The sequence below is a fragment of the Mesoplodon bidens genome (assembly GCF_964165515.1).
Source record: "Mesoplodon bidens genome assembly, chromosome: 2".
Taxonomy (NCBI): Eukaryota; Metazoa; Chordata; class Mammalia; order Artiodactyla; family Ziphiidae; genus Mesoplodon; species Mesoplodon bidens.
In genome coordinates this window covers 85,939,756-85,965,094 of record NC_138177.1, presented here as the reverse complement: position 1 = coordinate 85,965,094, position 25,339 = coordinate 85,939,756, and the positions used below count along the sequence as shown (strand labels likewise).

The window sequence follows — 25,339 nt, the reverse complement described above, 5'->3', positions numbered from 1 at the left end:
CCCAGGGCAGTAGATGAAATCTGACCAATGTGTTTATGATAACTGTTTCCAGGAATCAGTGGAGAATGGACACTCGTTTTAATATGTACTACTGCCCTAATTTGTAATAGAGACAAAGAATGTGACCTCCAGCAGACAAAGACAAATACTGTATCTTCTCATTTACATGTGGAATGTAATAGAGATAGAAATAGAAGCTCATATTCTCATAGAAATAAAGAGCAGAATGGTGCATTTTCTTCAGGGGCTAGGTGTGGGGGAAATGGAGAGATGTTGGTCAAAGGGTACAAACATACAGCTCTAAGGTGGATCAGTTCTGGGGTTTTAATGTACAGCATGATGACTATCATACCAGATTATATACATGAAAGATGTTAGAGTAGATCTTAAGTGCTATCTCCATACACATAAAATGGTAATTATGTGAAAGGATGGGGTTACAAACTGACCTTAACTATGGTAATTGTTTAACAATATATACATGTATCAAATCGTTGCATGCATAACTTAAACTTATGTATATATTTTATGTCAATAATATCTTAAAAGCCTGAGGGGGAAAAAAAAAGAGCGTGACCTCTGTTAGCAGGAGACTTTCTCCTGACTGGTGAGGTGGCAGCAGGATTCTGCACAAGACAGCAACACCGCTTGGTCGCTTCAGTCTGTGTTTCTTCACACTGTAACTCAGAAGAATACTGAAAACTGGCCAGTTTTAAACACTAAGTGGCTCAAGAGATTCCAGAAGATTTAGTGCTTTTCAAGTTTGGGACAGAATAAGAATTTAGTTATATAAATTATTTTAAAAATTCATTAGGTTCCACTTGCCTATAATGAGAGTGGGATACTTAAAAGAGTTATGTTGATAGGGGTTGTCTAAGTTTATAACCTTGAATATCCTCTTACACCTTGAATATCCTCTTACAGATAAAAGACCAAATAGAAGTAACAATGTGGCATTTGAACACAAATATGAAATATAGATGTGACCAGTAAGAATATATCCATAGTTGCTAGCTTATAGCAATTATGAAGGTCCTTGGTGTCATACCTGAGTTAGTTGAAGTTCTTTTAAATTATTGTCACAAGGTTCTACTCAACCCACTGGCCCTTGGAACTCTTGTCTCAGCTTGTGTGAACTCTTCCTCACTTCCTAAGAACCAGCTATACTGGATTTCTCTCAGTTCCTGTCAGCACTGTGTTCTTTCCCACCTCAAGTAAGTGCCTTCGCATGTACCACTCCCTCTACCAATCCCCCCACCTTTTTTTTTTTTTTTTTTGTCTAGTTGGCTTCTATTTATCCTTCAGGTTTCAGTTCCAGTGTGATTACTCAGTGACGGCTTCCTAGACTCCCTAGACTTAGGATCTGGATTATAGATTCCCACAGTGCTCTATGCTTCTCTTTCATAACGCTCTCAAGTTTGAAATTTCTTTCTCAGTGTTCATCTTCCCTGTGAGACTTTTAGTTCAGTTGGGTGCACTCTCATTCACTGCTTTACCCGCAGGAGCTTACTATCCAGGACTCAGTAAATCTTTTTTTACACGATAGACGTGACTTTCATAGAAGGGTGGGCTCTTATGAAAGATGGTGTTCTAAGCTTGTTTTCTTGTAAGCTTAAGCAAGAGAAGAAATTCATGGAAAGGAGAGAGGGAAGGAGGGAAGAAGGGAGGGAGGTATCTAGCACAGTGCTTATAGTGCAGGTTCTGGAGCCAGATTAACTGGGTTCAGATCCCAGGCCTGCTACTTTCAGTGATATAACCTTGGCCGAGTTACTTAAGCTCTCTATACCTCAGCTCTTTACCTATAAAATGGGAATAATAATATCTGCCTTAAAGGTTTTCATGAGAAATGAGTGAAAACATATAGCATATATGTACAATATAATAATTATTATTATAAAATAGCAGTCCTAGTCATCAGTGTTCTGATGAACAGAATTTGAGGAATTGGCATAAAAGCTGTAGTTAAAACTTACTTTTAAAGATGTAGAGCTTGCTGTGTCAATGAAGAATTTACTGTAGCATTTTGACAGAGTCCAAATAAAGTTAATTTCATTGTTTAAGAAACAGTTTAAAATAAAATTTTGTATAGACAAAGAATACTGTATCAGTTAAGTGAGTATTCTAAAATTTCCTGCATTAGATGATGTAGAGGGTGAAATGAACAATTAAAGATACAAAATTAAGCTGACTCATCTGTTCTGTGTGCTAGATCCTGGGACTAAATCTGTAAAAACAAACCATGGCCTTGGTCCTAAGATAGCTGACAAACTTTTATGTTTAACAACTGTATAATTTTTTATTTTATTTTATTTTATTTTATTTTTTTGCGGTACAAGGGCCTCTCACCGCTGTGGCCTCTCCCGTTGCGGAGCACAGGCTCCAGATGCTCAGGCTCAGCGGCCATGGCTTACGGGCCCAGCCGCTCTGTGGCATGTAGGGTCCTCCCGGACTGGGGCACGAACCCATGTCCCCTGCATTGGCAGGTGGACTCTCAACCACTGCGACACCAGGGAAGCCCTGTATAAGATATTTTTAAATAACTTTTGTGCCATAGAATATATTTTACTTTGAAATGTGTAGATACTGATTATCTAGAGAAGTCTTGCTCAAATATCATTTACAGTTTCACAAACAAGTGGACTGCAGTTTGGTTTATTTTGTCTTAGGGAACTCCTGCCTTGAACCAAGGAGCCAGTTTGGAGTTAAGCTTATGTATATCTTTTTCACTAGTTTCATGGAGCTCAGGATGTAGAGGAAGCAATAAAATGCAATGCTCTTTGGAGTCTAAGTCTAATGAGAAATGACTAGTTAGTAACATCAGTTGTGTTGAACTAGTTAGATTGAACAGTTTGATGGGGAATTTCACCAGGCTATTTACAGTCATCATAGTAAGGAAGAAAAGTGGGACATGGTTATGCCTGTACTTTGCCTTTGAGGAAAACAGATTTTTTTTTTTAAAGTTTATGGCATCTATAGGTGTGGTTCCAAGACTAGAGGTTTCTAAAAGAAAAGTTATGTGACAAAATTCTTATGGGTACAAAGAATGTTCTGAGCAGCTCAGGAGTTTTAAAAGATGTATGTGATTGATAATTGGATGGAACGCAGTCACATTTGTACAGTGCTAAGTAGACTGTAAGAAATAAACATTGAAGAATTTCCTTTACTATCGGCCAAAGCTCAAAAGGAGTTTAGATACTTCATAGAGCTCAAAGAGCTTTTAAGGTTGTGTTTGAAGCAAGAGCAGTGAGAAGGAAGAGGTAGGCTTACTGTGAGAAGACGTTATTGGTAGCTGTTTACAGGCAGAAATCAGTTCTGTACCATTCTTACTTTGCTTCCATAGTCTTGGACTGGAAGAATTACTTTTCCAACAGTAAAAGATAAAACAAACAACCTCAAATGAGGGAAATTAAATTTTAAAAAGATGATATCATAAGAGTATCATTCACTTTAAATGAAATTAAGTTTTCAAGACTCAGCTGAATTGCCCCCCAGGAGTTAAAGGGACTCTCAGGTATGATCTCAGGGTTATTGTCGATATCCTTTGTGAAATCGTGGAGAATGTGGGAAGTACCAGGAGACTGAGGTGAGACAAATGTCCCAGTTTCCAAAAAGGCATAGATTGAGAAAAACGCAAATCCACTTCCCTAACTTTAAACTGCGACAACATTGGAAGAGATTGTAAAAAATAAAACTAATAAAATATTGAAAGTGTTTAGAAAAGAAAGGGGTGGTCTCCATGAATCAACGTGAATGTATAAGAACAAGACATGCCAAACTGACCTTATTTTTTTCTTTTTTTCAATTGTATAATTACTACTGGATTAGACAATAGTAAAGACATGTCATATCTTGACTTTGGCAAGTGGTTGACAAAGTCTCCTAGACTACCCTTATAGAAAAGACAATGAAATGTTGGCAGTTGGGTTGGTTTACAGCTGCTTGCATGACCTCATCTATGCCAGCATGCCACAATGTTTACCTAAATAATAACCAGTGATTCTATATACTGATTCCTTAAAGAGAAATGGTAGTGAATATTAATTGGCATACACTCAGAAAGCATGAATTTGAGTTATGAGTTCTTTTGACTGAGGATTTGTATATTGAAACTTGAGTGCCTGGATTTATTCATATGATTGAGATTTCAGTTATAGACTTTTCCCCTCCTGAGCTGTGTATGTAAGATTTACAGATTTCTTTTTAAGTTTCATAAATCAACTCGATTTATAAATCACTTAAAAGTCGAAGAATAATCTTAACACTTAAAAGCAAAGGCTGGCTGGGTAAGAATGCAATTATGAAGAATCTTTTTTCTTATTTGTTTAACAACTGCATTAACCCCAAGTAGATGTTTTCATACTCTTGAAATGTCAAGTTTCTGTGAAACTCTCCTTAAACAAAAGCTGGAAGTTCATATACAATTCAGTAATATAGATAATCTCAGCGGTGTCTCTGTGAGCTAATGTTTCTGTTGGCCTTCTGGTAATTCCACAGCCATCTCCCTATTCAGGATATTTGTACTTTTTTTTTTTTTTTAATAAATTCCCTGGAACCACATCGAAGTGGAAAGCATAATATTCTGTCCCCTTACGAAAGTTGTTTTTGGTTTCTTGAAGCAAGGAAGTCCATGATGACTGCTATATCCAATATATTCTGTCATTAATTCTTATTAATCTTAAAGAATGCCAATCTGTATAATTTGCTAATCTTTTATAGTTGACATTTCATTGATATTTGTGATGTTTTGTCCCCAACCTCAGAAAAGTGTGATGATTTCTTTGAATAGTTGTGCACTTTAAATAAAATATCCCATTTATGAAATTGTACTTCACCCTCTTCTTTGCAGCTGTTCATCTCAGCATTGCATCCAGAATCCCCATAGAAGTTGAGAGTGAAGATAGAGTGCAGTTCCCGTCCTGATAAATCTAGGTGTTATTCTTTAAATCTAATTCTTTCCGCTTTAATGATTCTGTCTTAAGGTCTCACGGGCCCTTGAAACAGGAATTGAGTTGTTTACCTTCATTTTCCCTTAAAAGAGCCCCCCTCGTGGTAATTTGTGATCTATGATTTTTATTATGGCTTTGTCTTGTTGTTTTTATAGATTAAAGTCCAGTGTGGGTTTTTAGCATTGTATAGTTATCTCTGTGAGTTATGTCATATTTTATAGTAAAGCTTCAAATTTAAAAATTTGACAAACGTTGAATTAAAAAAGTGTTGATTTAGATTGTCTTCTTTAATAAAACAGGCATTAGCCTTTATCCATATTAAAACTGTTTTTGAAAATACATTGGATAGCAGGTTTTTAGATAATGAAGCCTATGTAACTTACTTCAAATAGAAAAAAAATGATGCGTTCTCTGTCTAGTCAAAAACCCTAACCAAACTTCTGCAAGCATCACTTAATACTTTCAAGCACCTATGTAACAGTCCACAAAAGCTTTTGTATACTGATTATTACAGTGCATTTGAAACACTCCTTATCTAATTTTTAAAATACGTAATGAACTCATTATTGGGTATGATTTTGTTCACTGAGCAATGAGACTGTACAGTATTGATTATGAATTGGGTTTTTCTTCTACCCAGCAATGAACAAGTTCCATAATATAAATAAAAAATGAAATAATATGATTCCATTTAAATTGGAGTTGGGTTGGTGGGGCCCCGAAGTGCCTGACAGAAGCAGCCTCTGGGACCACACATTGTTCTGTGTTATTCCTGTAAATATCTTTCAGGTTTTCTTCTTTGATCACAAGGTTCTCCCCTTCCTCAACATCTATTTTTGACGATGCAAAACACGGACTTTTTGGTTTATGTTTATTAGTTTAGGATCTGAATGTTATCTCTAAACTTTAGAAGCTCTCTGATTTCCTGCTTATTTTAATACTCTCTCATTTAGGTTATGTTTATTTATATATGTGAGAAAAGACCAAAAGAAGGGATTAGAAATGCTGTGTTACAGAATAATAGTTAAAAGAATGAACTGATCTGTAGTAACCTTTGATTTATCTAACCTGGTCATAACTCTGCTGTTTCAAATAAAATAAAGAGTATATTTTAATCAACTAGTCATTTCTTATTCAATAAGATAATCTATTTTGATTTAGCATTGCTCTTTTCTAATTATCTGAAATCTTGTCTAATGAAAAGTGTTTGGATTGCTTTGATGTTCATTTTAAGCTCAACCCTTATTATAAATTCACTGCGATCAGATTTCTGCAGTCCTCTATTTTTTCTGCTTAATATTTCTTTGAGACCCCTAATGTCCCTCTTTTTAATCTCCCATTTTCCCCACAAATAAGAAAAAACAACCATTCACTCCTATTTATTCACATTGTATCTAGGAGTCAAGCAAGTGGACAGAAAATGCCTGTTCAATCTAGTGATAGGCAGAAGGTTCTGAGTAGGACCCATTTGGCCTGTTAGAGATGATAAAGATGGCCAGTGTGGGTGGAGCATAGTTTGAGAGGGTGAAGGGTGAGTGAGTTTGGGTCAGAGATATGGCCAGAGCTGAAACATGTAGGGCTTTCTAAGCCCTGTTTAGAAGTTTGAATTATATTCCAAGAGCAGCAAGAAGTCATTTGTGGCTCTAAACAGAATAGTGATTACCTGATTTATGTTTAAAAGTCTCATTCTGGCTTCTTTGTGAATGGTGGGAGCAGGAAGGAGCCAAGAATGGATGCAGGGAAACCGATTAGAAGGCTGTTACAGAATTCCAGGTGAGAAATGATAGTGGCTTAGCTTAGATGGTGGCAGTGGAAATGAAGGGAAGTGGGCAGTTATGGGATATGTTTTGCAGGTAGAACTGACAAAAGTTGCTAATAAATTGCATTGAGGGATAGAAGTAAAAAGGAGAAATTGAGGATGACTTCTAGGTTTGGGGTTTGTTCTATTGGATTGGTGGTGGTAATTTTCTAAGACAGGAAGAACTAGAGGAGAGGAAAATAATGGGAGAGGATAGAATTAAGAGTTTTGTTTTGGTCATCTGAAATTTGAGGTGCTTATTTGAATTCCAAATATATCTGCAATATATAGAGAGTGTGATGAGTTTGGAGCCTGGTGGAGATAGGTCAGGGATAGAGATGTGATAAGAATTTGGCACTTACCAGGGTATAGATCGTATTTAAAGTCATGGGACTGAATGAAATTACCTTGGATATTTGTCATGTTCTGTGACTTATACGTACTCCCTCTCCTTCCATGTATAATTATGCCTACATTGTGTATTAAAGTTGTGTATTTTAATTATAGTACCTATAATAGTTTGGTACAATTATCTTGTTTTGGATAAAATATTCTGATTTCTTTTTCCTATTTATGGCTAAATGGTTTAACGGTATTCATTAACTAGCATTGATATTTAACTGGGGATCTAACAGTTATGTGTTTTGTCTTGTGTGGTTTTTTTGTAGGCAAAGTCATTAATAAAGATTTGCGACATTACCTGAGTCTTCAGTTTCAGAAAGGATCAGTTGACCACAAACTGCAGCAAGTGATTAGAGATAATCTCTATTTGAGAACTATTCCATGTAAGTATGAGATGGAATTAAAGAAATGCAGCCAAAATATCTTTATGTAACTAATCAAACGTCTAGAAATAATTCACTAGAGTATCTCATATGAAATTGTGGAGACTAAGTTGGGGCATTGGAATGAAACAAAAATTGGATAAAGAGAAAAATTTTCAGAGGACTTTCAAGTGTTTTGTTTTAAAAATAGAAAAACTAGAAGATTCTATATTTTGACTTTTTAAAAAGTCATTAGACTTTAAAATTTTAAGAATATAAATGTACATGTTGCTAACTAGATGCTTTTCCTATAAATCAATTTCTAAAGCCTATGCAGTAAGAAGACTATTTTGCTCTCAATGCCTGTACACTGAGAACAAATATTTTTTATTAATTATTAGGATACTACTAATTTTAAAATCTGCCTCTTCCCAAAAGGAAAAAAGGAGGAAGCATGCAGTGCCACCTTTGTGGTGATCCATTTTGAATTTTTATCTAGATGTTGGTGTATCTCTTCTAGTCTTAATAGTTTTCATAGGACTTGTTTGTTGTTGTAATGATAGTTTTGGGTTTTTATTGTTTTTTTTAACACATAACAAATCATGTATGCTTGGTTTAACTAGTGTAGGTCTGGGGGAAGAATAAAAGCAGTAAACAATAAAAGGGAATAAAAGGACATTCTGGTTTGTTTTACTTTTCAGTATATTTGTAATTTCTTGTGGATACTAGCTTTTATAAGGCCTCTGGAATTCTTGATTTCTTTTTCTTGTTATTTAATCTCACACAATGTCCAGTTCATCACCAAACCTTCCTAATTATGCTTCTTAAATACCTATCTCTCTGCACTACCATAGACCCTCACTCTTTCTTACTTGGATTTTAAACAACAACAACAACAACAACAACAACAAATAGCATTATGTAGTTGCAAAGAGCTAAGTAAAACTGACTTCAAAATCTTGATTCTGGCGTTTTACTAGTTGGTTTACTTGGGCAGGTTACTTAATCTTCCTAAGCTTCAGAATCTCCATGTATAAAATGGGAATCATAAGGCTCACCTGATATCATTATTAGAATTAAAGCGAGAATATAAATGTAAACTACTTGGTCTAGAGTAGGTACTCAAGCAGTGTGTGGCCCCTTGCCCCATTCTAACTGTTTCCCCTGACTCCAGTGTCACCTCAGTCTAGTCCATCTTTAAAGTGCACGTCTGATTCTTTTCCATTTGTAGTTTATCCTTCAAAAAGTCCTGTTGACTACAAGTCTAGACTCCTTAACATGGTATAAAATATTTTGTTTTAAAATCTGACTACTTTTCTATGATTTCCTCCCATAAATCTACCTTGTCACATTTCAGAATTGCAATTCCTGCCTTCTTTTCTTTGCATTTGCCTGATAAATCTTTGTCCATCTTTTTATTCTTTTATCTTTCTGAATCTCTTTGTTTTGCAAATAGTGTTGAACTTTGTAGCCAGTGTGAAAATATATTTATTGATTAGATTGATATCTTTAGTCTCAGTTTTGTCATGTTTTTCTATTTTGTAGCCAATGTGAAACTTTATATTTATTGATGTGATTGATATCTTTAGTCCCAGTTTGGTCATGTTTTTCTATTTTACCCATATATAAGTATTTTATATAAAAAGCCTTTCACTATGTAGTCTATTTTATTTGAGCTCTCTTTTTAGGAAGATTTGTATCTTTATTCTACTGGTTATCTCTGTACCTTTATATAATACTCTTTGTTTCTCATCCCTTTTTTTTGCTCCTACTATGAGTAATATTAAAATTATCTAGTCATTCCTTCTTCCTCCTTACCTCTCCCTCTCCCATCATCTCACTTGAAGTAATATCTTTTTATTCCCAACAAATATAAGGTAATCAGCAAGCTCATTCTGCTTTGCATATGCTTTCCTCATTCTGACCGTTTTTTGATGCTTGATCTGTATCTATATTGGCAATGTAAGCAACCATTATGTACTGTACTCTCCCTTTTATAATCATCATTTATTCTTCATTCTTTGGGTAGATACATATCTAATCAAGCTACCAACCCTTATGTTGTTGTTTCTTCAATAATTCTGGTTGTCTAAAGCTTGTTGTCTACCAGATTTCCATGAAAGGTTCACAGGATCATTATAGCAGTTTCTCTGTGGCCTTTATACTTTAAAGTTTGTTTGGATGGATATGAAATTTTTGGCTCATAATTTCTTTCCCAGAATATCTTAATTATCTAATTGTTTTCTGGCATAAAGCATTGCTCTTAAAAAAATCTGAAAACAATCTGATTTTTATCCCCTTATAAGGAACTTGGTATTTTGCCTGCATGGGGCATCTCAGGGTAGCATTTTTAGTTTCATAGCTCTAGAGCTCCCTCCTTCCTTGTTAAAGCAAGGTAATAAAAATATGTACTTGTACTTTTTGCTGCCCTCTGCCACTTTTACTTGATCGTCTTTTTAACTTACTTCTACTGTCCTAGTTTTGCAGTTTCTCCCCAGTGTGAGGTTTTGCCTTAGAAAGGAGCTCTACAATTTATTTGTTTTAATTCATAGTTTCCAAACAGCTACAGCTATTTCAGATCCTAACTGGAACTCCTAACTTAAAATTGAACTGCCCAAAACACGTCCAAGAATCTAGAAGTCCTGATGCATCAGTAGCAGTTAGCAAACTGAATGGTCACATCTGGTCTCTAAATGTAATTCTTTACTAAAAGATGCCAGATTGGGACTTCCCTGGTGGTCCAGTGGTTAAGAATCCGCCAGCCAATGCAGGGGACATGGGTTTAAGCCCTGGTCCGGGAAGAACCCACATGCCGCGGAGCAACTGAGCCCATGTGCCACAACTACTGAGCCTGCGCTCTAGAGCCTGTGAGCCACAACTACCGAAGCCCATGTGCCTAGAGCCCATGCTCTGCAACAAGAGGGCCACCACAATGAGAAGCCTGCACACCACAACGAAGAGTAACCCCCGCTCGCCACAACTAGAGAAAGCCCATACACAGCAACAAAGACCTAATGCAGCCAAAAATAAATAAATAAATAATAAAAAATAAATTAATTATAAATTAATTATAAAAAAAGAAATTAAAAAAAAAGATGCCAGATCTTCCTGGAGAAAATTCTGATTCCCCGTCTGGGGCAAGGAAAGTACAAGGTGAGCTTGGAATATCCAATTATATCAGAAAGTATGCTTAAAAAATTTTGGGGACATATCAGAAGAACATAAAGAAAAAAAAGCCACCTAGATGGGGTGCCCACTGACAAAATCTGAGACAATTTAAACACAAAATTAATAAGAGAGAAAGACTTCTACTGTTGTCAGACATTGCATTATAGATAAAACACAACTGTGACCCCTAAGAGAAGAGGAAAGGAGACTGCACACAGAGGAGTCCTGTAATTTCCTCAGCTTTCTTCCTGGAGGCACTTTTGAGGCTACAGCTCAGTAAGGAAGAGCCCAGGTAGAGTTTAGCAGACCCTGAGTTGAGGGGACATATGAAATATGAGTTCAAGAAGTCTGAGGTGTTTGGAATTTGCAAGACAGGGTGTCAGAGAGGAAAGAACTATGAAGAAAAAGAGTTCAGGCAAACTGCATAGGTGCCTCCTTGGGTCTGTTGCTGAATACTAAGCTGAGAATGTGTAGGATGAGACTTCACATAGCAGGGCAAAGAACTCTCTGTGAGCTGTAAGATTAACAATACCAGAGCTTACACAGGGCCAAGAGAAATTTGAGTTCTAACCAGACTGAGTGGAGAGAACCCGTAAGGGTCATGGCTTACTAGTAGGGTTAAAATGACCATAGATTAAGCTCCTTGAGGCCCATTTTAACAAAATTAAATTTAAAAAGTCCCAAAAGGATCAAGTGAATATGCATGTAACTTAACTGTTAGTAAAAATAAAGGAAAGGAGGGAGGGGGGGGGAAAGGGAATAATCCACACTCTTTAAAGGAAGTCAACAAAATCTAGACACTGAATAACATAATATTCACAATGTCCAGTGTCTAATAAAAAAGTACTAGGCATACAAAAAAACAAGGAAATGTGGCCCATAATCAAAAGAAAAGTGAGCTGATTAAAGAAAATAATAATAATAAAAAAAAACCCAGAAGGGACACAGATAATGACCATACCAAGAATTTTAAAGTTATCATAAATATGCTCAAGGATTTAAAGGACAATATGAACAGAATAAAGAGAAAACAAGATGTATACTTTTTTTTTTTTTTGCGGTACATGGGCCTCTCACTGTTGTGGCCTCTCCCGTGATGGAGCACAGGCTCCGGACACACAACCTCAGCATCCATGGCTCACAGGCCCAGCCGCTCAGCGGCATGTGGGATCTTCCCGGACCAGGGCACGAACCCGTGTCCCCTGCATCAGCAGGCGGACTCTCAACCACTGCGCCACCAGGGAAACCCAAGCTGTATACTTTTAAAAAGAACTAAATGGAACTTCAAAAATTCACTGGATGGGCTTAACAGCAGATTAGGAACTGCAAAAGAAAAGATCAGTGAACTTGAAGACTTAGCAATATAAACTAATCAAACAAACATGGAGAGGAAAAAGAGTAAAACAGTGAACTTTTTAAAAGAAACCAAATAGTGAGAGAGACAGACTTCTACCTTTGCAACGAAGGACTAACTGGTACTGGATTTACCGTCTTATCATAAACAACCAGAAATTGGGCAAGATATCTATAACAGCTGTTTTCAGACATTGGATTATAAGCAGAGCAGTACTGTGATCTGCTCATATTGACCTGTGGCACACTATCAAGCCAAAGTGGGGGAAGCAGAAAAAATATTTGAAGAAATAGTGGCTGAAATATTTGAAAATTCAGTGAAAACTATAAACCCATAGATGAAAGAATCTCAACAAACCCCAAGCAGAAGAAACATTAAAAAAAAAAAGATCAATGTATATGATAATCTCATTGCTGAAAACCAGTGATAAAGAGAAAATGTGAAAGGCAGACAGAAAAAGAGGTACATGTGGGGAATATAGAATGACTGCAGACTTATCAACAGAAACAGTACAAACTGGAAGTCAGTCAAATGTCATCTTTAAGATGCTGGAAAGAAAAAATGCCAACCTATATAAAGTAAAAGTATCCTTAAAAATAAAGAGAAATTTTTGAGACAAAAAAGGATGAGGGAATTTTTCTCTAGCAGACTTGTACTATAAGAAATTGTAAAGGAAATTCTTCAGATGGAATGGAAATGATACCAGAATGGGAGCTAAAAGGAAAATAGAAAAAACTTCATAATTATAGTTCAAGATTTCAATACCCACTTTAGAAAAAGTAAGCAAAAAATCAACAAGGTTATAACATGAATAACACTTTCAACCAACTTGACCTAATTGTTATTTGTTAGAGCATACTACCCAATAACACAAGGATATACATTCTTTTCTAGTGCACGTGGAACATTTACAAATATAGACCATATTCTGGACCATAAAACAAGACTCAGTAAATTTAAGAGGATTTAAATCATACAAAATATGTTCTCTGATCATAATGGAATTAAATTAGAAATCATTTATAGAAACATATCTGGAAAATCTCCAAATATTTGGAAATTAAATAGCACACTTCTAACTAATTTGTGAGTTAAAGAATAAGCTACAAGGAAAATTACAAAGTATCACACATATCAATACAACATATCAATTTGTGGGATGTTGCTAGAGCAGTACTTAGAGGGAAATTTATAGTATTAAATACTTATATTAGAAAATAATAAAGGTCTCAATCAATGATCTAAATTTCTACCTTAAGGAGAGCAAAGTAAACCCAAATTAAGTAGCAGGAAGGAAATAATAAAGAGCAGAAATCAATAAAATAGAAAACAGACAAATGATAGAGAAAAATCTGTGAAATCCAAAGCTGCTTCTTTCAGATTAATAAAAGTGATAAACAACAATGTTGAGAATGGGAAAGATGGCATCACTGAAAATCCTACAGATGTTAAGTGGATAATCAGGAATATGCTAAACAACTTTATGCCAATAAACTCAACAACTCAGATGAATTGGATAAATTCCTTGGAAGACAAAAACTATCAATGCTCACTCAAGAAAAAATAGATGAACTGAACAGCCCTCTTATCTATTAAAGAAATTAAATTTGTAGTTTGTAACTTTCCCAAAGAGAAAACTTCAGGCCCAGATGGTACTGGTGAATTGTTCCAAATATTTAAAGAAGAAATAATGCCAATTCTACATAACCTCCTCTGAAAATTAGAACAGTTCCCAACCTCACTCTGTGATCTGAGCATTATCCTGATTCTAAAGTGAGATAAAAACTAGATCAAAATTTTTCATGAATGCAGGCTCAAAATCTTTTAAATCTTTTAGCAAATCAATATATAGCAATAGGTAACAAGGATAACACATTATGACCAAGTGGGATTTGTCCGAGGAATGCAAAGTTGGTATAACATTTGAAGATTAATATAGTAACAGACTAGAAAAGACATGTGATCTTCTCAATAGGTGCTGAAAAAACATTTGACAAAGTCCAACACTAGTTCATGATAGAATCTCTCAGAACACTAGTCTGCCTGTTTGTTACTCACTACCTCTTGGCTTCAAATCTGCTCTTTTTGCTTGCTTATGATACTGTCACATTTTTCCCTTACCACCTGACACAATGTTAAGCTTCGTCAGTAGAGTGTGCAGGAAGGATACTAGAAAGAAGAGGCTTCTTTTCCTGGTTCCAGTGTGTCTTTTTCTTTTTGCTTCTGCCTGCAAAAAGACACTCAGTAAGTTTTAGCAGCACTCTACCAGTCAGCTACCCAGTGGCAAGTTCAGTAGTGCACCTGGGCAGGGGTGGGAGGGGGATGAGGGGGAGGGGTGGGGGTGGGGGGAGTCCCAACAGCAAGTTCAGGAACACCCTCATAGGTGGCTTCATGAGTTCCACCAATGCACCAGCTGAATTCTCCCAGTTTTCTGATGAGTTCTGTGGGGACCCCAGCAGGCTTCCCAGATTTCAGCAATATCTCTTGTAAGTGGTTTTCCAGTGGGTTTGTAGCAGGCCTAGCCAGTGTCCCAGCTGGTTTTCTAGTAAGTCCAAAACACCCCCCTACATCATCCCTACCACTCAAGGCAGCTTGTTGGTGAACTTCATTGGTACTCCAGCAGACAGTTCCCTGCCCACCAGCCTCAGCCTACTGATTGTGAACCAGCTCTGTCCCAAGGCAACCCAGTAAACTTCTCTACCATCCAGTGGGCTGCTACACACCTTCTCCAGCAAGGTCTGAATCCCAGACTTTGAGAGCATCTCTTTGAGGATGGTACTCTTTAGAGTTCTCTTTTATTCCCTCTTAGTTAATTCTTTATAAATAGTTGATAATTCTTTACATTAAGCTGTCCTTGTTCAAGTTACCATCTAGTTTCTTGCTCCTCTTTGGACCCTGGACGATACAGAATTGGTACTGGTAGTAGTTCTAGGAGACAGACCCTCCAAGAAGGGATCTTAGGATTGGTTTTGGTTGTGTACTTGGGCTTGAGCCCAGAGCCAGATTCCTTCCAGTGGGAAGTAGGTTGCTGGTAATTCGTGACAAGTAGCATCACAATTTAATCATTGTATAACCTGTGGCTGATTGTGATGAAGTACCAGCTGAGCCAAGTACCTTGGGGCCCAAATGACTGCTACACTTGACCATTATAGCAGTAATAATGGCTATAAATACTGAGGTATGGGATGGATTCTCATGAGTGCACCAAGCACTTAAAGAGAGAAAATGACAATATAAAATCAAATGGTTTATTATTATTAGAAACTAATATAACAAGATTTTAATAACACTTTTAAATGATCTCAACCCGATACAGCCATTTGCTAACAGAAAACCTTAAAAGAAGGGAACATTAACACAAAATAAATGCCAAATAAAAATCATCTAAAAATTTGAAAGGTAATACCACACATACTTAATATTTGAATTTTTCACTCCTGAAATGAAAATTTAAAGCACACAAAGTATCAATTGCATTATCTGATGGTCTTGATTTTTGTTTGGTAACAAATATTCAGACATAGAAAAAATATATTTCATTTTGCATTGACATTCATAAAATTGTTGAGTATGTCCAAAAGCATCTTCAAATTGGGTGTTAGCCATTGGTCATTCATATAAGCTTGTTTTCGTTTTTTTTTGTTGTTCACGACCCACTATTCTTTTTTTTTATCATCTTTATTGGAGTATAATTGCTTTACAGTAGTGTGTTTGTTTCTGCTGTATAACAAAGTGAATCAGCTATACATATACATATATCCCCATATCTCCTCCCTTTTGCTTCTGCTTCCCACCCTTCCTATCCCACCCCTCTAGGTAGACACAAAGCACCGAGCTGATCTCCCTGTGCTATGTGGCTGCTTCCCACTAGCTATCTATTTTACATATGGTAGTGTATATATGTCCATGCCACTCTCTCACTTTGTCCCAGCTTACCCTTCTTCCTCCCCATGCCCTCATGTCCATTCTCTACATCTTCATCTTTATTCCTGTCCTGCCCCTATGTTCCTCAGAACCATTTTTTTTTTTTTAGATTCCATATATATGTGTTAGCATACGGTATTTGTTTTTCTCTTTCTGACTTACTTCACTCTGTATGACAGTCTCTAGGTCCATCCACCTCACTACAAATATCTCAATTTTGTTTCCTTTTATGGCTGAGTAATATTCCATTGTATATATGTGCCACATCTTTATCCATTCATCTGTCCATGGACATTTAGCTTCTTTATCCATTCATCTGTCGATGGGCATTTAGGTTGCTTCCATGTCCTGGCTATTGTAAATAGAACTGCAATGAACATTATGGTACATGACTCTTTTTGAATTATGGTTTTCTCAGGGTATATACCCAGTAGTGGGATTGCTGGGTCGTATGGTAGTTCTATTTTTAGTTTTTTAAGGAACCTCCATACTCTTCTCCATAGAGGCTGTATCAATTTACATTCCCACCAACAGTGTGAGAGGGTTCTCTTTTCTCCGCACCCTCTCCATAATTTATTGTTTGTAGACTTTTTGATGATGGCCATTCTGACTGGTGTGGGATGATACCTCACTGTAGTTTTGATTTGCATTTCTCTAATGATTAGTGATGTTGATCATCCTTTCATGTGTTTGTTGGCAATCTGTATATCTTCTTTGGAGAAATGTCTATTTAGGTCTTCTGCCCATTTTTGGATCGGGTTTTTTTTTTTTTTTGATATTGAGCTGCATGAGCTGCTTGTATATTTTGGAGATTAATCCTTTGTCAGTTGCTTCATTTGCAAATATTTTCTCCCATTCTTAGGGTTGTCTTTTTGTCTTGTTTATGGTTTCCTTTGCTGTGCAAAAGCTTTTGAGTTTCATTAGGTCCATTTGTTTATTTTTGTTTTTATTTCTATTTCTCTAGGATTGTTTCCTTTTTTAATGATGAGAATATTTTGCTTTCTTGCCCTGATTTTGTTTTTGCCATTGAAATCTATATTGCTTTTACTTCAGATTTTAGACCAGTTTCTGATTTCAGGTTGAAGTGTTCTGCAACAACATTCACTTCTTGCATTTCTTCTCTTAAAGTATTTACAAAGCACTGAAACTCACAGCTAATAACAAATGGTGAAAAATGCAGGAGAACTTTGTTGGATAGTGTTCAGGTAACATTCAGATCTCCCAACCAATGTTAAAAACATTACATAGAATCATATAGCGAAACTGCCAATTTAAGACCTTATCTAGCCTTCAAAACTTGTAATATTTTTGTAACATTTTGGAACAGGATTTATATAAAGTATAAATATATATAAACTTATTAACATTATATTTGCAAGAACAACCCACCATTAGCAGCAGAGCCCTGACCACACACTTGCTGCATGGGAACAGCTGCAGGTAAGACTGACTGAGTAGATTGTGACTGCTGCTCTCCTCCAGGCTTCTGCCCTAGTCCCTGAAAATGTCAGCTTTAACATTTGATTCTACTTTTCAGTGTTTCCTGCTCTTACTTTCCGTCGAAACCAGTAACATCTCTATCTCAAATTATTATGCTTTAATTCTCACAGCAGAACCATAATACCTTTTGTTCCCTCATTTTCCCCATCAACTGATTTTTCTTGGGATTTAGAAAAAGCAGACTTGCCGAGAAGCTCCAGAAAGGAATTCCTACATGGAAACTATAATGTAAATCAACTATAGCTCTCATATATTGTTGGTGGGAATGCAAAGTAGTGCATCTACTTTGGGGCTTTTTCTTATAAAGTTAAACATACACTTATCATATGACCCAGCAATTCTACTCCTAGGTATTAAACCTAACATAAATTTAAATATAAATCTACCCAAAGACTTTGTAAATGTACAGCAGCTTTAGTTATAGTACTGTCTTAAATCTGGAAACAACCCAAATGTCCACCAATGGTGAATGCATAATCAAATTTTGGTATATATATATAGTGGAATACACCTCAGTGATAAAAGGATATTTAACAACAAACTGGATGAATCTCAAAAGTGTCATACAGAATGAAAGAAGCCAGATACAAACCACTACTGAAATCAAATTAATGTATGATTTCATTTATATGAGATTCTATTAAAGGCAAAACTATAGTGACGACAGGTCAGTGGCTGCCACAGGGTGGGAGACTGCAAAAGGGCACAAGGAGACTTTTGGGGGCAATGGTTCCCAAAATTCATAGAATTGTACTGTTAGAATTAGTGACTTTTATTATAGATAAATTATATCATGATAAAGTGGCCAAATAAACTCCCCCAATTATATTCTTTTATATTATCAACAATTAGAAAATGAAAATTTACAAAAAGATACCATGTATATAGCATAAAAATATTTGAAATACCTAGAAATTAATCTAAATAAGTATAAAGTGTAAAGATCTCTATAAGGTCAAATTAAGGGACATTAAGGAAGATCTAAATATATTGAGAGACATTTCTTGTTCATGGATTAAAGACTCAATATGGTGAAGATATCAGGTCTCCTCAAATTGATTAATAGATTCCATAAAAATTCCAGCATTTTTAGCCTGATTCCAGAAGTTATATAGAAAGGCTATGAATAGAAAAAACAAGGTAAGTGGAATTGCTGTGCTATATCTCAAGATTTATCGTGGCAGTATAATAATTACAACACTGTGATAATGGTGCAGGAATGGTCAGTAGATAAATGGGATGTAGTAGAAAGCCCAGTGATAGACACCCAGTCTTATATGGGTGTTTCTATATAAGATTCCCATGACAGAGTGCCATGGCTGATCAGGGAGGAATATAATTGACTTTTCAATAAATCTTGTTGAACAACATTTGGAAAGAAAAAGAAATTGGACTACTACCTCCCATCAAGTCCAAAAAAAAAATGTTTTAGTACATTAAAGTACTAGATGTGAAAAGCAAGGCTGTAATGCTTTTCAAAAAGAATATGGAATATCTCCATGGCCTTGGAAAGGATTTCTTCAACAAGACACAAAAACCATTAGCTATAAAGGAAAGGACTGATAAATTTGACTACATTAAAGTGAAAAAACTTCTGTCATCAAAGGACCATTTATAAAAAAAAAAGTGAAAAGAAATCACAGAGTGGGAGAAGATACTGCCTATTCTGCAACATTTGTTTCAATAATGCAGGTAAGTTCATATGTGATTGGTAAGTAGGTAGGAGAATGATGTCAACTGAACCGAGGTAATATTGGTTCTTATTTCATTTGCCCCAGCTAATGTTTTGTATCATCAAGTAAACACAGAATATACAAACATAGCTGAATGTTGTTTCTACTATGTATGATGCCTATTCACCTCAATTTTGCCTCTTTTTTCAATTTGAACTTGTGCTTTATCTTAACATTGTTGATTGCACCTTTTGCCTCATCTTCGTTATTCAGTAGCCTCAACCCTCCATGTACCCCTTTCTGCCAAGCTACCTTTTCCTTTCATTTCTTTTTTTCCTTATTGTTTTTAAAGACAAAGTATTTTATTTACCCTAGTATTTTTTATTAGGAATATAACATATCTTTTAAACTGTACTAATATTTTTCATTGGGATTGTTACTGATTTTACCAAGTGCTCTGTTTACAAAATTGCAGTAAGTTTTCAGAGATCAACCCTATCCTATTTTCTCCATAATCTTCTCTTATTTTTGGTGCATATTTTGCAGACAGCACTATCTGAAGAAAGCATGTTTCACATTTTAGCAGAAATACCTCATCTGCAACACATATACCTGACAAAAGGTGCAATGCTTCAATATTGACACAATTATTTCACATTTTAACCTCTCTACAGTTGGAATACATCTTACAATACATGAAATCTTTCAATTATAATTGCCAGGTTTTTTTTTATTTTTTAGGGATAAAATAATGATGCATTTTAGAAGCTGTTGATTACTTAGATTTGATGAAGTAATGTAGTATCCAGAATGTAAAGAACTACAATTTTAAAAAGGCAGGCAACCCAGTAGAGAAATGGCAAAAGACTTGAACAGCCACTTCATAACAGAAGAAATCTCTGTGGCTAGTAAATATATGAAAAAGAATGTTTAATCTCATAAGGCAGCTGCACATTAAATACAGAGATGCCTTTACATACTTAGCACGTTGGCAGAAGTTTAAAAACCTGATAACAAGTATTGATGTGGACACAAAAGGATGCATATGATATGATTCCCTTCATATGAAGTTACAAAACAGGTAACACTAAGCTGTGTTGCTCAGAAATGCATTACTTAGTTGGTAAAAACTTTTTTTTTTTTGCTTTATAACAAATTTAATCAGTTATACATATACATATGTTCCCATATCCCCTCCCTTTTGCGTCTCCCTCCCACCCTCCCTATCCCACCCCTCCAGGCAGTCACAAAGCACCGAGCTGATCTACCTGTGCTATGCGGCTGCTTCCCACTAGCTATCTACCTTACGTTTGGTAGTGTATATATGCCCATGCCGCTCTTTCACTTTGTCACAGCTTACCCTTCCCCCTCCCCATATCCTCAAGTCCATTCTCTAGTAGGTCTGTGTCTTTATTCCTGTCTTACCCCTATGTTCTTCATGACATTTTTTTTCTTAAATTCCATATATATGTGTCAGCATACAGTATTTGTCTTTCTCTTTCTGACTTACTTCACTCTGTATGACAGACTCTAGGTCCATCCACCTCATTACAAATAGCTCAATTTCATTTCTTTTTATGGCTGAGTAATATTCCATTGTATATATGTGCCACATCTTCTTTGGTAAAAACATTTTTAAAAGGAAAGGAAATCATCATCACAAATGTCAAGACGGTGGTTACCTTGGGGGTGGGGGGAGGGAGAAATTTATGATTGGAGGAACACAAAGGGGCTTTTGGCACCCTGATAATGTTCTGTTTCTTCACCTGGATGAGTTTGCTTTATTATTAGTTGTTAAACTTTATACATATATATGTTTTATGTACTTTTCTGTATATTTCAGAATAAAGCAAAAAGGAGGGAGGGATCAGTTATATCAAAGGTTGTTGATTGGCCAAGGAACTTGAGGACTGAGACTTGACCATTGGGTTAAGCAAAGTGGAGACTGCTGATGCACATAACAAATTGTCTCTGTGGGAGTGGTTGGGGCAGTGATCTGATTGGAATGGGCCCACGAGAGAATGAGAGGAGAGGAATTGGAGACTAAGTAAGCAGGAGGAATTTTTATGTAAAAAGGAGAAACATTGGGCTTCCCTGGTGGCGCAGTGGTTGAGAGTCCGCCTGCCGATGCAGGGGACACGGGTTCGTGCCCCGGTCTGGGAAGATCCCACATGCCGCGGAGCGGCTGGGCCCGTGAGCCATGGCTGCTGAGCCTGCGCGTCCGGAGCCTGTGCTCTGCAAGGGGAGAGGCCACAACAGTGAGAGGCCCGCCTACCGCAAAAAAAAAAAAAAAAAAAAAAAAAAAAAAAAAAAGGAGAAACATAGTGTTGACTGGAGGGTATGTACAAAGCGTTACATTAAACATATAGAGTATCAGGAGAATAGAAAGGTAAATTTTCTGGAATGCTGATGGCAATGTGGTAGGGTAGGGGAAGGTAGAGAATTTTTTATGTGTATGAGAGTACATGTTTTGAGGGGGAAGAAGTGAAAATGTATAATACATTTGTAAAAAGAATGAACATTAAAGCTACTTTGTGAGTCTTGGAAATATATATGTTGGAATCACCCATAACATTTTATGTCTGTTAATGGAAAGAATCATGAACACCATCTTGCTCAATGCCACGTTGCAGAAAGAGAACAAAGCCCAGAGGGATTAAGTGCTTGCTCGAAATTGTACCATTAATAGTCATCCCAGACTAAAATGCAGAGTTGCTCCTGCCCCTCGGGTCAGTGCTTTTTAAAATAGTATTATCTATAATATGGTTTGCTCTTAAATTGGGTTTTATGTAGTCATTATGTTTTATAGTAGAGTTTAGATAATATTTAAATTAGCCTTTGCTGCATAACAGACTACCCTAGAACTTAATGGCTTAAAATAACCATCATGTATTATTTCTCATGATTTCATGAGTTCACTGAGCTCAGCTGGGCCCACTCATGTGGCTGCAGTCACTGGCGGCTTAGCTGGGGTTGGAAAGGCTAAGCTGGCCTCACTGACATGTCTGGGGCCTTGGTGCTGTTTGTTGGTTGGGACTCTCTCTCATCATTCAGTAGTCTCGCCTGGACATCTGTACATGGTGGTGGGACTATTCCAAGGAGGCAAAGATGGAAATCTAGACTCCTGAACTTGCACAACATCACATTAAATTATTGAAAGCAAACTATAGTCCAGTCCAGATACAAGAGGTGAGGCAACAGGCCCCACCTCTTGATGGGAGGAGGTGCAAAATATGTGGCCATGTTTTTCCATCTATCACAGCTGCTAATCATAAATTTAATTGCTGAATTTATTTTCTAATGTTAACTTTTACTTAATATGGAACTAAAAGCTGTTGATTTGGGGAATCTAACAATGTAATTTTAGTCAGTATATGAGAAACAAAAATTTGATAATGAAAAAATGTTAAGAAAAAGGGAAGTTATGTTTTCCTAATTAATTTCATATCCTGTGTGATGTAAGACAAAGAAATGCTCATTTTTATAAAAAGCTGGGTAAAAATAAGGGGGAAAAATTCATTGATTACAGTCTTTGTTGCTTAGAATGTTGGCTTCATCATTATTTTCTGAGATCGTCACCATTAATATTTTATCATCATCATTGTGGATTTTTTTCACATATTACAAAATGTAATAGAATGTAATGCTCCTAAAAAGTAAAAACAATTAATAGTTTCCCATGAATTAATTTATAATAATGATAGCATATTGCCAGGCACTGTGCTAATTACATTTGTAAAATTTCACTTAATTTATTTGACAACTCTCTGTATTGAGTACCTACTGTGGTTCTTACATGGTGCCAAGACTTGGGGCTATTGCTCTGAACAAAGTAGACGTGGTCCCTGCATATTGCCATACCCTAGATGGGAATCAAGGAAGTTTCTCTAAAGAAGCTTTCTAAACCAGGACCTGAAGGATGAGTAGGAGTTAGCTGAGGTAAGAGAGAAAGGGAATAGGAAGTCTTCCAAGGAAAAGAATGGCTTGGACAAAGGCCTTGGAGTTAAGCGAGTGCAAGGAAGATTAAAAGAATTGGGGGAAAAAATCTATTATGGCTAAAGCCTAGAATGTGAAAGGCGTGAGGCAAGAAAGAAGCTGAAGAGGTAGAGTCTGGATTTTATGCCAGGATCATGGGAACCATTGATGGGTTTAGAGGTTTTTCGCTCAAGATTGTTTTAGAAAAGTCACTGGCTGCAGTTTGGGTAAGGGGTGTAGCCAGGGAGAAGAAAGGGCTGACACTGGGAGGCCAACAATACAGGCCATAGATAATGATATGAATTGAGTGTGGATAATGATATGAATTAAGTGAGTGTGAGAATGAAGACAAGTATATAAATCCTACAGGTATTTAGGAGATGGAATCAACCAAATGTGGTGATAGGATGTAGAGCAGAGGGAAGAACCCAAGGTGACTGACAGGTTTCTGGCTTGGAGTGCTATTAACAAATAGGGAGCATAAATAGAGGAATAGGCTTGGGAAGTCATCCTTGGCAGGACAATATCCTAACCCTATTTCCAGGCTAAGTACCTGGATCCCTTTTTTGTATTCTCTAGTATTTGAAATATTTCCAATATCAGTTCAAAAAAATATTGATTCTTGTTCAGTGAAATTCAGTAAAATATAGCAATGCTGCCATAACCTGAATTTATATCTTGGATCTGAAAGAAACATTTTACTTTGGCATTAATTCCTTAATAGATAGAAATTTAGTGCTCTGTTGCTGTAGTGAATTTCATTAAGCAATTTACTGCTTAATGTTTTGAAATTACTTGAAGAGAATAATGGCTAAGAAGCAATTTGTGAATTCCTATCTTAAGCCCTAAGCCCTTTATTCATTAGTCTAAAATAATTTCATAATTAATACTTGTTCAAGTTTTTAAAATGGAGCTCAGTAAGAGTTTTTAAAAGTTGTTTTTCTTTTTTTTATTGTCCTTTACAACTCTAGTAAGGAGAATGTTAGTTTACATTTATGCTAAGGAAGTAAAAATATGTAAGGTAGCTACATGAAAATGAAACCTTTCCTTGGTGGACTTATCTCTCCTTCAAATGTTAAGTAATAATAATTGAGATTTAAAAGAAGAATTAACTGTTGTGTCTTGGAAAGTTAAGCTTTCTTGGACATTAACATTTTAATCTTTGTAATTTTGAATTTCATAGCCATGTGTAGATTTTATTAAAGTATATTTACTCATCCTACATTATTTATTGTCCTACTTACACCTAGGAATGTTAATTTGCCTAAAATTCTCTGATCATCACTCTAGAAGATACAATATATTCAGTAGTCTGTTTCCCATGTGTTCTCTGTAAACTGAATTTTCTATTATTCTCAATGTTTTATAAGTTTAAAAGCACTTTACAACCTATTTTTTTCTTGTTGTTTTTTTTTTTTCCTTAGGCACTACAAGGGCCCCCAGGGATGGGGAAGTACCAGGGGTGGACTATAATTTCATTTCTGTTGAACAGTTCAAAGCACTGGAAGAGAGTGGAGCATTATTAGAAAGTGGAACGTATGATGGTATGTCCTCAAATATTGACAACAGCAACCCAGAAAACTATCTGATTAAGTGGAATTATTTCAGAGGGAATTTGGTCAGTAAAATACTATTTTTTTTAAGTTTTTCTATCAGTCTTTGGGAGATTTTTCTTTTGATTAGGCTATTTGTAATTTACTAATTAAAATGGGATTAAACAATAAGCAAACACATTCTATATTATAAAGTTGATTGTGAACAATATACTAAAATCATTCAAACTGGCCAGTATGCATACTTCACAGTAATTCACATTCATCATATGAACTCAGCAAGTATTTGTGAGTTCTATTTGTGTTGGAAATAAAAATACTGTACAATTTAAAAAATCTATTTATACCTTGCCTCTCTTGGAGAAAAGAGAATATAGATTTGAGGAGGAAAATAACAAAGACAGAAAAATTGGTTTTCTTTTCATGACTCTTTACTCACTTGATTTTAGGAAGTACTGATTTAAGATCAATTTCAACTTTTAAATGATTCTTTGTTAGATCTTTTTTTTTTTCTTTATCTAACACTCTTCACTGGCAAGCTTATGTACTCCCATAGCACCCTGTACTTTTCCATCATTGCTTTATCAGCTATTATAATTGCCTTTTTCACAAGCTCTGTGAAAGCAGATATCATGTCTTTCTTACTCAATATTATATTCAGTGCCTAGAGATGGTGTTTAATAA

At 35.9% G+C, this 25,339-nt stretch overlaps 1 protein-coding gene across 3 annotated transcripts in view; it reads left to right on the top strand.

Annotated features, from left to right (window-relative positions):
* The window catches only part of MAGI3 (membrane associated guanylate kinase, WW and PDZ domain containing 3), a 275,258-nt gene that overhangs the window by 161,479 nt on the left and 88,440 nt on the right, over nucleotides 1-25,339 (top strand). For all 3 annotated transcript variants that reach the window (XM_081222384.1, XM_081222383.1, XM_081222385.1), the window contains exons 2-3: nucleotides 7,413-7,529; nucleotides 24,527-24,646. In XM_081222384.1, the coding sequence (XP_081078510.1) occupies nucleotides 7,413-7,529; nucleotides 24,527-24,646 (237 nt within the window). The remainder of the gene's footprint in view (nucleotides 1-7,412; nucleotides 7,530-24,526; nucleotides 24,647-25,339) is intronic.